Here is a 16,081-nt window from a genome sequence, read left to right as displayed (position 1 = left end):
AAGATCAACTTAGTATATACTAAGCAAGGATTTCAACAGGCTGCACTCACACAACCGCACAAGGTATAGGGTAGTGTTCGACTAGTAGTGTCGTTTTTAAGTTTCATAGTAAAACACATTAAGGACAGAGATCCTACTTGGGGAGCATATACCCAGTGACTCCCGTTGTTGATTTAACAATTGGCACTCTTATTTATGACGTCAGCAATCACCCGAGACTCTTGCTATGAGCTGTCTAGGCTATGGAAGCCCCTTGAGTTCACCGACTCTGAACTTGTTTAGTCAAGGCCATATCACAGTGGAGGTTCCTTCCTCCCTTCAGAGAAAGGCATTGGGCTTTCTTTAACTATGAGATATCTTGCCCCTGATCACTTCCAAACAGTAACATGCAGAAGGAAATCTATAAAGCACAAGGACTTCCACAGTGAATTTCTATCGTTTCCCTACTTACCAGACACACAAGATCAGATATGTATCACAGAAATACATGTTGTAGTAAACAGGCTGCATTTAATGGTCCTGCTGCGTCCAATCATCTGAGCTGCTACACTGCTAGATGGGGTCTTGCTAACCCACTGAGGGAAGAGGTTGGTGTCCTGTAACATGGCACATCTGGATCTAAAGTGAAGAACTGAAAACCTTTTAGTAGAAGACACTAATCATATATACTCTGAAAAGGTTGTAAAAACTATCATGCTCGAAGGAAGGAGGGAGGGCACCATGTCAGTGTTCCCAACGGGCAGGAAACTTAATCTGGAGATAAAAAGAGTCAAGCTTTTCCTGAAATTGTCTGTCATTGGGTGGGATGCTGTGGGATACCCAGTGGTGCAACTATAAATATAGTTTGTAAGTAACCTACAGGAAACTTACTCTAAATTCTTGGCTGGGCTAGAAAACTGTGAAGCAAACACTAAACTCAACATGGTTTTCTAACTTTTTATCAGGCATATTTTGTGATTTTGAGACTGGTGGTAGGAGTTGGAGGTGGGGATCAAGGGTGGAGACATGAAGCTAACTCCCCTCTTAGAGGAGCACCTTGGATAATGACCAGAGCGGGAACGAACGAGCTCATGAACCAAATGAAGCCTGAGTTCCAAGAGTATTTTCCACAAAGGGAAGTGAATCATCCCAGAACCCTGGCAAATGGAAAGAGGGCGCTTGTGAGAGACAGGGATTCCAGAATGCTGGTTCTTGGCTAACGGAGGCTTACAGCAACAAATCTCCATTTCTGGTTCCTGCAGCCTCAGTTGTGAAAGTGGGCCACTCTAAAACGCTATGGAAATAGGGGTGACATACATTATCCCCTGATCTCTATAATAATTTCAGTTTGTATGAATACATCTCCTGTTGTTAGCTAGCCAGGACCTTAGATAAAAATCAGCTCTGCTACCATAACTGAGAAAATCCCTAAGTGCAATGTGAATGTGTGTGTGTCTGCACAAATATGTATAAAAGAGAAACAAGAAAAGAAACCAGGGATCAGAACATAACTCATTTTTAAGGTTAATGTGAAAAACCCCTGAACGCAAGAAAAGTTTCCATGAGTCAAAATTTTCTGGCCAGTTAGAAACCACTTTTTGGACCTAAAGAAACAACATTTCTATCATGGGTCCTCTGAACCCACTTCCAAATGTGCTTCTTATAGATTAGTTCTATGCAAATTATAGTCTGAAAAGTAAGAAAGATTTGGGGTAATCTATGAGAAAAAGATTGTGTGTTAACAACTGTCATGGATGCATGAGGGTCATTTAGAAACACCATATATTCTGATAATGGAAACTGAGGTCAAGTACTGAAATGTATATGCAGATACATGATTCATATATGTATGTGTATACATGATTGAGGGATTATTCTAATTATTTGTTTGAATCTCTTATGAGAAGTTCTAAGGTTTTAGTTAGATCTCGCTGAAATTTATGGGACATGATACATAGAAACTGAAAAGAAAAGCTATAACATTTCAACTAAATCAATGTTTTATGAAAGCAACTCTTTCATAAATTATAGCACTATCTTCTAAACAACTTGGTATCAAAGACAGCATTTAAAATGGACAGAAACTGAGAAAAGCTAACAGCTACAGTTTATTTTAAATAAAACTGGAGTATAAAAAATCAGTTATCTTTTTGGAATTAGGTAAAAAGAGAGTTATCTGGTATATAAAGTATGTATGTAAATGTAAAATGTATATTTTTAAAGAACTTCTACTTCTTTCAGGCAAGCTTAAGAAAGTTATTAACAATCATACTAACATTTGTATAGCTCTGAGAATTTCAAAGTACTTTTATGTCTATTATTTCACTTTGTAAATGAGACTAAGAGCTTTCTACAATAAGAAACATAAAAAGGTGTATAGGTGGGAGGAAAGGTTAAATATTAGGAGAAGATGAATTTGATCAAGTCAAAATATTTAAAAATTCACTTGTTTGAAATAAAACAGCTTGAATTATATAAGTTTGATTGTCTGCCTTTTTGGGCAGAAAAAGAGCAAGAATAATTTCCATGTGTTTATACCAGTAGTTCACAGGAAAGGAGATAAAATAATAAAATCTCAAACTTTATTAGAAGAAAATCTAACATATTCATAAGCAGAACTTTCCACCTCTTTCCTACAAATAGGCTGCTCTTCCTGACTGACTCTGGTTTAGATAAGTGAGCTTCAGGTGGAAGGGTTTGTTTTATCCTAATTGCCCTATGTCTGATAATAGCTCCATTCTGCTTCATGTGGCTGATCTCCAAAGTCTTAGATTAATCTTTGACTCCTCCTTTCACTTGACCACCTGGCACAACCCACTGATTCTAACTCTTCTTTTCTCTTACACTGTGTCTCCTTTTCCTGGTTTTACAACCTCCACTGAAGTTTTCCTCTAATGCCAATAACCCACCAACCTCATAACAGGTTTCTGCCCTTTACTCCCCTCCAGACACTCCATCAGTCAGATATTCCCCAAGTTCTCTTTATAACCCTTCAACAGGTCTTCTCTGGCTGCCAAATTCAGTACAGACATTGTGATGGGTATTGATCTTCCAATGTCCTGCTTGTCTACAGCTTTGTCTCTCTACATACACTTTTTGACCTATATAAATAACTCTCGCCAATGTCTCTTCTATTCTGTGCCCTCTTCCTAGGGGCCCCTGTCCATCCTTCAGTGCCTTTCCCTAGCACACACTCCATGAATCCCTTTCCGATTCTTCTGTAACTTGATGTGGCCTTTACATCCTCTGAATCACATAATTTTTCTCATACCTTTCCTGTGGCTCTTACATTCCACCTTATATTGCAGTGTTCATTCCTTTCTCCTTACCAGTAGATGGTGAGCTCCTCAAAGGTAGAGACTACATTTTCTCATTGAATCACCCCTTGGCAGTCTATCATAGTGCCCTGCACACTAGAAATACTAAATTAATATCTGTATAACTGTGATAGAAATCATACACTTTTTAAAATAGAAAATAAGTGTGAAGGCAGGTGAAGTCATTTTTGGCTCAAGTCTTTAAAAAAGAAGTAGGTCTCCAGTTCACTCAAAATACTATTGCTCACCCTTTTAACAAGCAATCAACAGCCAGTAAATTACTCAGCTAGTGAATGTAATAAAAGCCATCATATACATAAGTATGACTCATGCTGCAGCTGGGCAGTCCTCTCCTGCTTCCAGAGTACAGAACATTCATCTGAAAGGACTACGGAACAGCCACAAGAACGAACAAGTTAACCACAATGTCAGATGTACGGTTTGATGAACAGCCCAAAGCGTGGTTTATTTTTAGCTTTGCAGGTGGCTCATTTGTATGACTGATAGAGGCAAAAGAACAAGGTTGTTAAGACCTACAGTCTAAAGCTGCAGAAAGCCAACACCACCAGCACATTTCCCACGTGGGACGAAGGCGAGGGAGTGTGTTTGTGTTTGATATGGATGTATGGTTTGTTTTCAGTATGTTGCCAGTGAAAGGAGAAAAGTGCTAATCTGCATATTACACAATATCCAAAATGTTAGGTAGGGGTATTTTTTTTTATTTTAGAGGAAATTCTAAGGACTGTCCACATTCTAACTTATGAAAAACTGTACTTAAAAATTATTGTTTTACACTCTACATTGAATTTTAAGTGTCCAAAAATAAATGGATCCTATTTCATTTTTAAGTGTGAAAAAGAATCCAGTTTAAAAAAATAATTTGAATTTAGTTAATCAAAGTTTCTGAGTGTTACTAGAGTATTTTGACATATTAAACTTATTTAAACATATTGCCACATTTGTCTTGGGACAGTTGTTTGATTGGAAACATAATATTTACAGGAATGATATACGCAAAAATATGCCACATCCTATTTCTAGGTACTGTTCCAGTTGTAAGAGAAAAGAACATGGAAAACAATTGCCTATGCACAGCTTGATAGAAGAAAGGAAGATTAAAAAAAAGACAAAGAAAGGAAGAGGAAGAGGAAGAGGAGAGGAAAGGAAAGGCAAATAAAATGAAGGAAGTGAGAGGGAGATACAGGAGGAGAGACAGATAGAAAGGAAGAAAACTGGAGGCTGGCAAGGAGGACTCAGAAAGACGGGAGGTTGAGATGGCTCCCGGTGTGCCTAAAATTTTCAAAAAAAGCAGAGGAAGGCCTGCCATCACAGAAGGTACAAGTGGAAGCAAGATGATATAAAGGCAGTATGTGACATTTATGGGTTCTAAAAAGCAACAGACAATATCAAAGTTAAATGGCAACTGAAAGCAGTCAAAGGTTGAACATGAGAGTATTGAAGAAAGTACCACAGCAGTTAAAGCAGTTAATAATACTTAAGTCTGTAACCAACAGGCCTGTAATAAGACTTTTGGTCTACTCTTGACAGACTGGTCTATTAGACCCATTCTAAAGATTACAGGAAACTGAGGGTCAAAGATCTCATATTTGGTAAAGGAGCCAAGGTTTGAACCTGAGAGACTATATTCATTGATTCATTCTTTCTCTCAGCAGACGTTCACCAAGTTGGAACTACTGAGATCCTAGGTGTTAGTTACTAGGAGTACCTGAGGGAGAAAATAGACATAGTCCTTGCTCTTAGGAGTTATCATCCAGTGATAAAGATACCAATACACAGCCAAATAAACCAGTATCTAATAATAAAATTTAATAAATACTATGAATGAAGTGGCCAGAGAGCAGTGATGGAGAATAAAGAGGTGTTATCCAATTAGACAACATGGTTACAGAAGTTCCATTGGGCCCTAAAGGATGGGAAGGAGCCAGCCACAGGAGGGAAGAAAAAGCACCACAGAAGAGGGATGAGCACACCCAAAGGACTCAAGAAAGGCTAAACAATTAGAGGAAGGCGGACCAGAAGCAGCCTCAAGAGAAGACCTGCAAGACACATCTTGCCTTGCAGGGTCACAGCACAGGGGCTGCTGCAGATCTGGAATTTGTGCTTTCTTTTAAGAGCAGTGGAAAGAAACAGAATGGTTTTGTATAGGTTACGTTTGGGTTTATCTATGTGGATAATAAGCAATCAGGAGAAAGAACAGAAATGAAAAGACCAGTAAGGAGGCTTTTGCAGGGATTCCAGGAAAGATCATGATTACTAGGACTCCAGTGGTGGAAGTGGAGATGAAAGAAATAGACTCAGAAATAGTCTGAGTGATATTGTGATAGTAGAAACAAGAGGCCTTGCTGAGAACTTCCATGTGAGAGGGGAAGGAACGGGAGGCACAGAGGATGACTCAGCATACTGCTCTAAATTTTGTATGTAATTTGATTTTTAAAGCATATTTTTTACATAGAAAAGTTAGCAATTTATATTTTGGTGTTTTATTTGATTTTTTTTTTTAAATAAGTAGTTCATGTGCTAAAATCTCCATTCACACATTGCTAGGCTTACCCTCTGACTGTAGCAACAGCACTGAAGAACACCATCCAGAAAGAGACATACTTTAATTATGGTGTAAAGAGAAGGCTCTTCACAGCAAACCACGTAGGGGTTAATAGGAATTTTACAATTTTGCTGGGTAATTACAAAGAAATCACAGCTGTGAACCTCAGACTTTAAATGGCCAAGTTGTGAGAGCTGCCTGCCTAAGTTTCAGTAAGTCCTTTCATGTTAGAAGGTCAGTAAGTAGAATCCTTCTCCCCACTATATCCCTGTTGCAGTGATGAGGATGCCACCCATCAAAGTATCACAGTAGCTCTGCAATGGAGGTGAGCAGCATGACCAAGGCTATATTTAACACAATTGGCACCTACTCTAGATGAATGAATACAGGTCCTGGTATGGGTCCTAAAGGGTTCTACCCGCTAACAACTACCCTCTTGACCAGAAGAGTTATCAGATAACTTAAAGGACATTTAGTTAAATTTGGATTTAAGGAAGCTAACACAATTTTTAATATGTTCTTTGCCATATTTGGAATCAGTTTATTCCACTGTTTTTTTTGAAATGCAAATTTAACTGAATTTCTTGTATTTAAAAAAATATTTATTTATTTATTTGAAAGACAGAGTTACAGAGAAAGAAGGAAAGACAGAAAGATCTTACATCTACTGGTTCTCTTCCCAAATGGCCTCAAATGTTGGGGTTAGGCCAGGCTGACACCAAGAGCGTCATCTGGTTCTCCAACATGGGTAGCAGGGGCCCAAGTAATTGGGCCATCTTCTGCTGCTTTCCCAGGCATATTAGCAAGGAGCTGGATTAGAAATGGAGCAGCTGGGGCTCGAACAGGTACCCATATGGGGATGTCAGTGTTGCAGGCAATGGCCTAATCTGCCTCACCACTACACCTGCCCTTTCTTGTATTTCTATTTGCTAAATCTGGCAACTCTATGTCTAGGCATGTCTCCACTTTACTAGGGATAAACTGCTCAAGATTCTTCCTTCAGACGCCTTGGGATACTCAAATTCTTCTCTGAATAAGAGAGTATGTCTCTGACCACCACAATGCTACATACATTTCTACTTTTTTTGCATATTTCATTTATTCCCTCTCAATCCTACCAATAAATGCATGAATGCTTAATTTTTATAGAGTAGCATGATAAAGACACAGAATTTTACTTAGTGGACATAAAGAATGATAGTGTATGTGTATATATGTGTGCTTATGAGTGGATGTGGGAAGGCATGCACCTGCTGTGTCAATCTTTTAAAATGAAGATTATGCCAATAATATATCACCAGGAATGAATTCTGAGAGTTTTCCAATGGCAGTGAATTAGTACTCACATTAATAAAAGCTGTTTAGATCCTAAAGTAATAGAACAGTTATTGAATAAGCTGGAAGAGAAAAGCTTTAAGCTCCTTCAATAATTACTGTCTATCAGAAGTCAAGAGCTGGAAATCTTTCATTTTAAAATCATACTATCTGAAAAGAATATGAAAGTTTAGGCCACATTTTTATTATGTCTGCATGTTCCTTTTTCACATTCTCAAGTGTTTCAATTTCTAGTTTCAATGTTGAGGAAAAAAAGTAAAGGAAATCTAGCAAATTATATGAGATACCCAGTATAATGTTACTGTCTGCTATTGTTCTCCAACAAAGTTAGGAACATGCTCCAGAATGGAAATCAACAATATCAAGACACCTTTACTACTAAAAAACTGTCAGTTGAACTAAATGAAGCATTTAACATAAAGTGTGGTTGACTGACATTCCAGTGTGAACTTATTTTCTCACTGTGGACTTGTAACAAAAATTCATAAATTGATGCCAGTCTGGAAACCACATTTTGAGTAGCACTGACACAGAAGACCCCAGAATTTTCTACATCTTGCCTTTAATATGATGGCATACAAGGAGAGGTTTCCTTTTTCTGGTCATTTTGCAGGCCAAAGATCCTTAATAAAACCATAAATATTTTCTCCATTCTAACACTCTAACGATCTAACTAATTCTATGTAACACTCTAACTAATTCTAAATGTCCACCAAACAGTAGTTCCCCCAATTTTAGAAAGAAGAGGATATGTGCTTACTCTTCTTGACGTAAGTCATTGACGCTGCGGTCCAGAGAGATCATGTCACTTGCCACCATGTTAAATCCAAACTCTTTAATACTGGCTTGAACTGCTTGTTTGTATTCTGGTCCCAAAACCAATGGCTTGGCTTTTTCTCCAGGGCCACCAACCACTCCATGAGGCTCAGGTTCTTTGGGTTCAAAGTTACCGAGGATCCCTGGGCGCAGCACAGGATCACGGTAGGTGAATGTCTGAGGCTTAAATGTGAGATACTGCCTCTGTATTATGTCTTTCTGGGAGTCTCCTCCAGCATGATGCTCTTGTTCATTCTTAGCCTTGTTTTTTCTTCTAATAGACTCTAAGTCCACTTCTACTCCTTCAACATGAGGCCATGGTACCACAGGTTTGAATCTGTCATCCCCAGGAGCTAATCCATTGCCTCCTCGGTTAGGCACGGGGTTATTGACATCTCTGTCTTCCTATACAAAAGGGATGGGGGATATATAATGAGTACATGAAGGTAGACTACCAGAGTAGAGTTTATGATACCAATTTTCATGCTTAAAAAAAGACAGAAGCAACAAAAATTAAAAAGTTTAAAATGTGAAAAACAAGCAGGTCATTAATCAGGACTTCCCACTAGAAGATAACATTCAGGGTAGAAGATAGCATGAAATAGGCTATTTCCTTGCCTTACAATTCCAAAATAAATTGACAAATGTGTTTTTTACCTTTTCCCTTTATAAACTTGACTCTATCAAAGATCTCTTAGTAAAGAATATTGTTAACAAGAGTTAGAGCAATGAGGTTCCAGGATATTTAATTAAAACAGGCTAAAATGTCTGCCACTTAACTCCACACTAGGACTATATGATTCCTTAACAGATTAGTAATAGCATTAACACCATCTGACCAGAATTCTTCTAGTGTTAGGACTACCTCAAAAATAAAATTTAAAATTTTGTTTTAAAGATTACTGAAGTAAGACTTGTTGTAGGATGTTGAGTAACTTACTCATCTATTAGCTTATTTAGATAGAAAACTCTCTACTGATGATTTTAGCAGATGTGAATTCAACAGGTAAGAGATCACTAAAGACTGAATTTAGAGAATTCAGAACAGATTTTTTTTCTCTTTAACTTTTTTTCTCTCTTTTTTTAAAAACTTTTATTTAGTAAACATAAATTTCCAAAGTACAGTTTATGGATTACAATGGCTTTCCCCACCCCCCATAATTTCCCTCCCACCTGCATCCCTCCCATCTCCCGCTCCCTCTCCCATTCCATTCACATCAAGATTCATTTTCAATTATCTTTATATACTGAAGATTTAGTATATATTAAGTAGATTTCATCAGTTTGTACCCACACAGAACATAAAGTGTAAAATACTGTTTCAGTACTAGTTATAGCATTAATTCACATTAGACAACATATTAAGGACAGAGATCCCACATGAGAAGTAGGTACACAGTGACTCCTGTTGTTGACTTAACAATTTGACACTCTTGTTTATGGCATCAGTAATCTCCCTAGGCTCCAGTCATGAGTTGCTAAGGCTATGGAAGCCTTTTGAGTTCGCCAACTTCGATCTTATTTAGACAAGGTCATAGTCAAAGTGGAAGTTCTCTCCTCCCTTCAGAGAAAGGTACCTCCTTCTTTGATGGCCCGTTTCTTCCACTGGGATCTCACTCACAGAGATCTTTCATTTAGGTTTTTTTGGTTTTTTGTTTGTTTGTTTGTTTGTGTGTTTTTTTTTTTTTGTTTGTTTGTTTGTTTTTTTTTTCCCCAGAGTGTCTTGGCTTTCCATGCCTGAAATACTCTCATGGCCTCTTCAGCCAGATCCGAATGCCTTAAGGGCTGATTCTAAGGCCAGAGTGCTGTTCAGGACATCTGCCATTCTATGAGTCTGCTGTATATCCCACTTCCCATTTTAGATCATTCTCTCCCTTTTTTTATTCTATCAGTATTAGCAGCCACTGGTCTTGTTTATGTGATCCCTTTGACTCAGACCTATCATTATGATCAATTGTGAACTGAAATTGATCACCTGGACAAGTGAGATGGCAATGGTACATGCAACCTTGATGGGATTGTATTGGAATCCCCTGGCACATGTCTAACTCCGCCATTTGGGGCAAGTTCGATTGAGCATGTCCCAAATTGTACATCTCTTCCCTCTCTTATTCCCACTCTTATATTTAACAGGGATCACTTTTCAGTTAAATTTAAACACCTAAGAATAGTTGTGTGTTAATTACAGAGTTCAACCAACAGTATTAACTAGTTGAAGTGAAAGGGACACTATGAAAAACAGTGACTTAATCAGCCCTTGTCCTTACTGTTGATGTACAATTTAATACTTTATCCTTTTTAGTATTTTTTTTTGTTCTAGTTAATACTATCAGAACAGATTTTTAAAAAGTTAACTGTTTAGGTAACACAAGCACATGTAAAAGACCCAAAAGGGCATTCCATGAAAAGCAAACTTTGCTGCCTTCTGTTCTGTAGAGGCAGTCACAGCTATCAATTTATTGTGAATTTTCCTAGAAATGTTATATGTAGGGGCCTGTGCTGTGGTGCAGTGGGTTAAAGCCCCAGCCTGCAGTGCCAGCATCCTATATGGGTACTGGTTTGAGTCCCGGTTGCTCCACTTCTGATCTAGCTCCTAAAGATCCTGGCTCCCAGCTTAGGATAGGCTAAGCTCTGGCTGTTATGGCCATTTGGGGAGTGAAACAGCAGATGGAAGACCTCTCTATCTCTCTGTCTCTATCTCTTTCTGTAACTGTCTTTTAAATAAATAGGTCTTTTTAAAAAAAGAAATGTTATATGGATATTTAAGCATATATATATGCTTATAACATGAGACATTTTTGAACATGGGACATAGATTTTAATTAACACATTGGAAAGGAAATCTGTAAGATGTTACCACTGATGCAAAGATAAATCCAAAGAAAAAATACACAAACATCAAGAATACTGCATAGAACTGGTAAAGCCACTATGGAAGACAGTCTGGAGAATCCTCAGAAACCTGAATATAGCACTACCACAGGACCCAGCCATCCCACTCCTTGGAATATACCCAAATGGAATTAAAGGGGAGAAAAAAGCCATTTGCACCTCAATATTTGTTGCAGCTCAATTCACAATAGCTAAGACAAGGAATCAACCTAAATGTCCATCAACGGATGACTGGATAAAGAAACTATGGGATATGTACTCTATGGAATACTATACAGCAGTAAAAAACAATGAAATCCGGGCATTTACAACAAAATGGAGGAAGCTGGAAAACATCAGGCTGAGTGAAATAAGCCAGTCCAAAAGGGACAAATATCACATGTTTTCCCTGATCGATGGCAACTAAACGAGCACCTAAAATGATACCCATTGAAGTGAAATGGACATTATGAGAGACAATGACATGAGCAGCCCTTGTCTAGACTGTTGAGGAACAACTTACTATTTTGTTCCTTCAGTATTTTTGTTGTTGTTGTTGTTGTTGCTCGGTTTGCTCTACACAAGACCACTGGTTGAACTCTGCAATCAATGCACAACCATTCTTAAGCGTTTAAAAATTAACAGAAAATTGATCTCTGTGAAACATAGGAGTGGGAATAAGAGAGGGAGGAGATATATAGGAAGGCACATACTCACTCAGACCTACCTCCAATGGTGGAACTAGAAATGTGCCAGGGGATTTCAACTCAACCTTACCAAGGAGGCAGGTACCAATGCCAGCACACTTGGTAAAGTGATAAGTATAAATACACAACCGATCAAAAAGATAGGGTAAGTGTCAAAGAGATTACACAAATAAGACCAGTGTAAGCAAATAATAAAGGATAGAATCAAAAGGGAGAGAATGATCCTGCGGGGGGAAGCAGGACACACAGCAGACTCATAGAATGGCAAACGCCCAAAACAGCACTCCTGCCTCAGAATCAACCCTTGGGACATTCAGATCTGACTAAAAGGTCCATGAGAGTCTCACAGGCATGGAAAGCCATGACATGGTGGCAAAAAACAATCTAAATGAAAGATCCTGGTGAACAAGACCCCAGCAGAAGGATCAGGCCATCAAGGAGAGAGGCGTCTTTCTCTGAAGGGAAGAAGGAACCTCCACTGTGATATGGCCTTGACTAAACAAATTCAGAGTTGGTGAACTCAAGGGGCTTCCATAGCCTAGACAGCTCATAGCAGGAGTTTCGGGTGATTGCTGACATCATAAATAAGAGTGCCAATTGTTAAATCAACAACGGGAGTCACTGGGTTCATGCTCCCCATGTAGGATCTCTGTCCTTAATGTGTTTTACTATGAAACTTAAAAACAACACTACTAGTCAAATAATACCCTATACCTTGTGCGGTTGTGTGAGTAAAGCCTGTTGAAATCCCTGCTTAGTATATACTAAGTTGATCTTCAGTATATGAAGGTAATTGAAAATGAAACGTGATGAAGGGCGGGATAGGAGAGGGAGTGGGAGAGGGGAGGGCCACGGGAGGGAGGGAGGTTGTGGGGGGGAGCCACAACAATACAAAAGTTGCATTTTATATTCTACTTAAAACTATTGGTTGAACTCTGTAATTAATACACAATTACTCTTAGGTGTTTAATTATTGCTATAACTAGTACTCAAATAGTATTTTACACTTTGTGTTTCTGTGTGGGAGCAAAATGTGGAAATCTTTACTTAATATAAGCTAAATTGATCTTCTGTATATAAAGATAATTGAAAATTAATCTTGATGTGAAGGGAAGGGGAGAGGGAGTGGGAGAGGGGAGCGTTGTGGGTGGGAGGGAAGTTATGGGGGGGAGGAAGCTATTGTAATCCATAAGCTGTACTTTGGAAATTTATGCTCATTAAATAATAAAAAAAAAGAATACTGCAGAGAACTTAAAACAGATGTTAAATAGGTCAATATACATAGGACAATAATCAATTGCATTCCATCAGAAACAGTTTTCATTTTAATATATAAAAATATTTTTATTACCATAAGCTTTCTATAATTCACATGATTGTAAAACAACTCAAGTATAACAACAGGGTGAAACAGCCTGGAAAGTTGAGTTAGATGCTGTACTCAGTCACCCTTTTGGGTCATTTCATAGTTTTGCACATATAATTCAATACCATAATATAATACCAATACCCCCATAATACAATATCAGTTTTAAAATGCAACACAACCTGCACATCAGTGTGACTCTTTTCTTCAGACACAGTGTTATAGGTTGTTCAGGCTTCTGACTGTCATATATACAAACCTTTGGGCCCAAATAAGTATCAGAGGTAAATAGGTAGACAGTTGTCTTGCCAGAAACAACTTATATTTATGAACAACTAAAGGGTCTCTTGGGAATTAACTACTCTTAAGAAAAGTGTAAATTAAGCTTGATTCTGTAACAGAGAGGTAAGTATCGAAGCTGAGGGGTGATTCTGATGATGAAAAAAGTATCCAATTCTCCAATATGTGTCCAGCTCTTTCCAAAATTATATTCCCTATGGAAGAGTTTTAATAAATTAGGGAGAAATCACTATAAAATGCTGTAAGATACTGGACTCAAGTTGTAGATGTTAAACCAAGTTTAACACAAAAAAGAGAGAAATTCTCTCCTGCTTCAATTTTTTGTATCAGTGAATTGGAAAATACAGAAGTAAAGAATGAGGGAAAGGAAATGCCATTAAATACAGGAGAGTACTATGAACACGTCATTAGATGTCACCCATAGCCATACCATACACTGAGTTACCTAATGTTCCATAGGGAGGAAACATGGAATTAGAAGAACATGGAATATGATAGCATAACAGGTGAAATCAAGCTACCTGAATTATGAAACAGATGCTATAGTTGAGGTTGGCTATAACATAAAAATTACAAATTTAAACATTTCTCAAAACTTGTAACAGATTCACAAGCTTCATGCTTATCTCTTCCAAAGTTTATTTTGATCTTTTCTTAGACTTAATTGTTCTTTGTTCCAGTCTTAAACTGTTGGTATTCTTCAGGGTTCTGTTAGAAGTCTACTTGTCATGCCCTCCACATTGTGGGTTATCTCACTCTCTTACAAGCTCAGAGACCAATTTTATACAGATCATTCCTGTATCCATGTCCTCAGCCTATATTATATTTCTGATCTCCAGAACTTATATTTGTAGTCAACTGTTTTCTGAATACTTCCATTTGTACCTTTCTGGTATCCAAGTTTAATATAACCCAAATTGAATTTATCATCCACCTCACATCCCAAAAGTGTTTCCCACTTCAGGGCCTGGAATCAATATCCACTCAACTGATGAAGCTGAAAAATCTGGATTTCATCTTCAACTTCGTGTTCTACTTACCCTCTTGATGTCTGATCAGTCATGAATCCCTGCCAGTTCTGTTATGTATGTGGCTCCCGACTCTGGCCACTTTTATTGTCCTCACTTGTCACTGACTTAACCTGCACCACCCTCCCCTCTGAACAGGATTATTACAATAGTAATTATAGTGATGATCATAAATCTACCTGCTTCACACAAATTAACTCATTTAGCCCTGTGAGTTAAGTACTATGATTACTATTCCTATTTTACAGACAGAAAATCTGAAATAGAAGTTACAAAGATCAATCAACACACAGTGGAGTCAAAATCTGAATCCAGACAAAGGTGGCTCAAGAGTCCATGCTCTTAATCACACTGTATCTTGGTGCTTCCCATCTTAATACAGCATTTACTGTCTCTCCAACAGCTTTCCAAACCGGGGACTCTCCTGAAGTTCAAATGTGACTGTGTTGCTTTCCTCGTTTACAGTATTTCACCCACTGCTGCCCTCAGGAGAGTGTATACTCTCTAACAACAATGACAGTGTTCCAGGCTGTAGCCTACATTTATGTAATGTCTCCATCATCACCCGTGACAGCAAGGGGAACTAATTTTTCCCACAAGCTATCAATTTATAAACATTTTTGGCTTTGCAAACCACAGCATCTCTGTTCCAATTATTTAAGTCTGCCATTTCAGTGCAAAAGCAGCTATCGACAATGTATAAATGAATGGGTATGGCTGTATTCCAACAAAACTTTATTTACAAAGACAGGTGGTAGGCTAAATTTTGCTGCTTCCTAACTCCTGTACTAGACTAAGTTCTATGAAAGGGCAAGGGCTGTGTCTGCCATAGGTACCATGGCATTCCCAGTGCTTATCTTGGAATATAATTATTCAATATTTATTGAATAAATGGACAAATCCTAAAATCTCTGCTTTAGTTGTTAGAAAAGGGAAAGATACAATGAATAGTGAATATGATATGAGAGAGAGGGTATTAGATCACAAAGACCCTTCCTTATTAGCAATACTTTATGAATTCACCAAGGATATAACTCCCCTAATAATGTTATATAATAGCACCAAAAGAATTGAATTTGTTCACTTCTCAAAGCCCGAATGTCATTAAATCTGAAGGTAAAACCAAATATTATAATTGTTTGGGGCTGGCATTGTGGCATAGCAGGTAAAGCCATTGCTTGTGCTGTTGGCATCCCACATGGGTACCACCTCGAGTCCCGGCTGCTCCACTTCTGATCCAGTTCCCTAGTAATGGGAAAAGTAGCGGAGGATGGCATGTGTTTGGGCCTCTACCACCCATGAAGGAGACCCAGATAAAGCTCCTGGCTCTGGCCTGGTCCAGTGCTGCCAATTGCAGCCATCTGGAAGATGAACCAGCAGATGAAAGATCTCTTTATCTCTCCCTCTTTCTGTAACTCTGCCTTTCAAATAAATAAATATATAAATCTTTAAAAAGTTGTTTAACCCAAGTCAACTAAGAATAATCATGTCAAATCTTAATGCTACATAATTCAAAGAACAGCTATAAAACAATGTAATACTTAACTCCCCAGGGAAGGAAGGTTACATACTTTTCCTTCCTGACAGTGAGTGAGAATTAGTAGATGGCTTTGTGATGCACTAGTATTATGATACTGTCATAAGCACCAGCTGATTCATGTACAGCCAAAATAGATGAATCACTGCTGACTAGAAATGGAAGAGAACCAGTAGATAATTTTCCAAGGTCAGTATTTTCAAATCCCATAATCACCACATGGTAGTATGCATTACTAGAATAAGATCGGAATATTCACTAT

General features: G+C 38.1%; 1 protein-coding gene across 4 annotated transcripts in view; it reads right to left on the bottom strand.

Annotated features, from left to right (window-relative positions):
- Window positions 1-16,081, bottom strand: part of GALNT7 (polypeptide N-acetylgalactosaminyltransferase 7) — a 182,651-nt gene that overhangs the window by 76,394 nt on the left and 90,176 nt on the right. For 3 of the 4 annotated variants that reach the window (XR_016229919.1, XM_051842571.3, XM_051842572.3), the window contains exon 2: window positions 7,955-8,415. The exons of the other annotated variant lie outside the window; for it this stretch is intronic. Coding sequence is in view for 2 of the 3 variants with exons in the window: in XM_051842571.3 (XP_051698531.3) it covers window positions 7,955-8,415 (461 nt within the window). In the remaining variant the exon portion in view is untranslated. The remainder of the gene's footprint in view (window positions 1-7,954; window positions 8,416-16,081) is intronic. 4 annotated transcript variants of the gene reach the window in all.

Source organism: Oryctolagus cuniculus, chromosome 2, assembly GCF_051225735.1.
Source record: "Oryctolagus cuniculus isolate XC-2025 breed Fujian yellow rabbit chromosome 2, ASM5122573v1, whole genome shotgun sequence".
Lineage (NCBI taxonomy): Eukaryota > Metazoa > Chordata > Mammalia > Lagomorpha > Leporidae > Oryctolagus > Oryctolagus cuniculus.
Note: the sequence above shows the minus strand (reverse complement) of the source record. Positions and strands in the feature narration are given on the sequence as shown.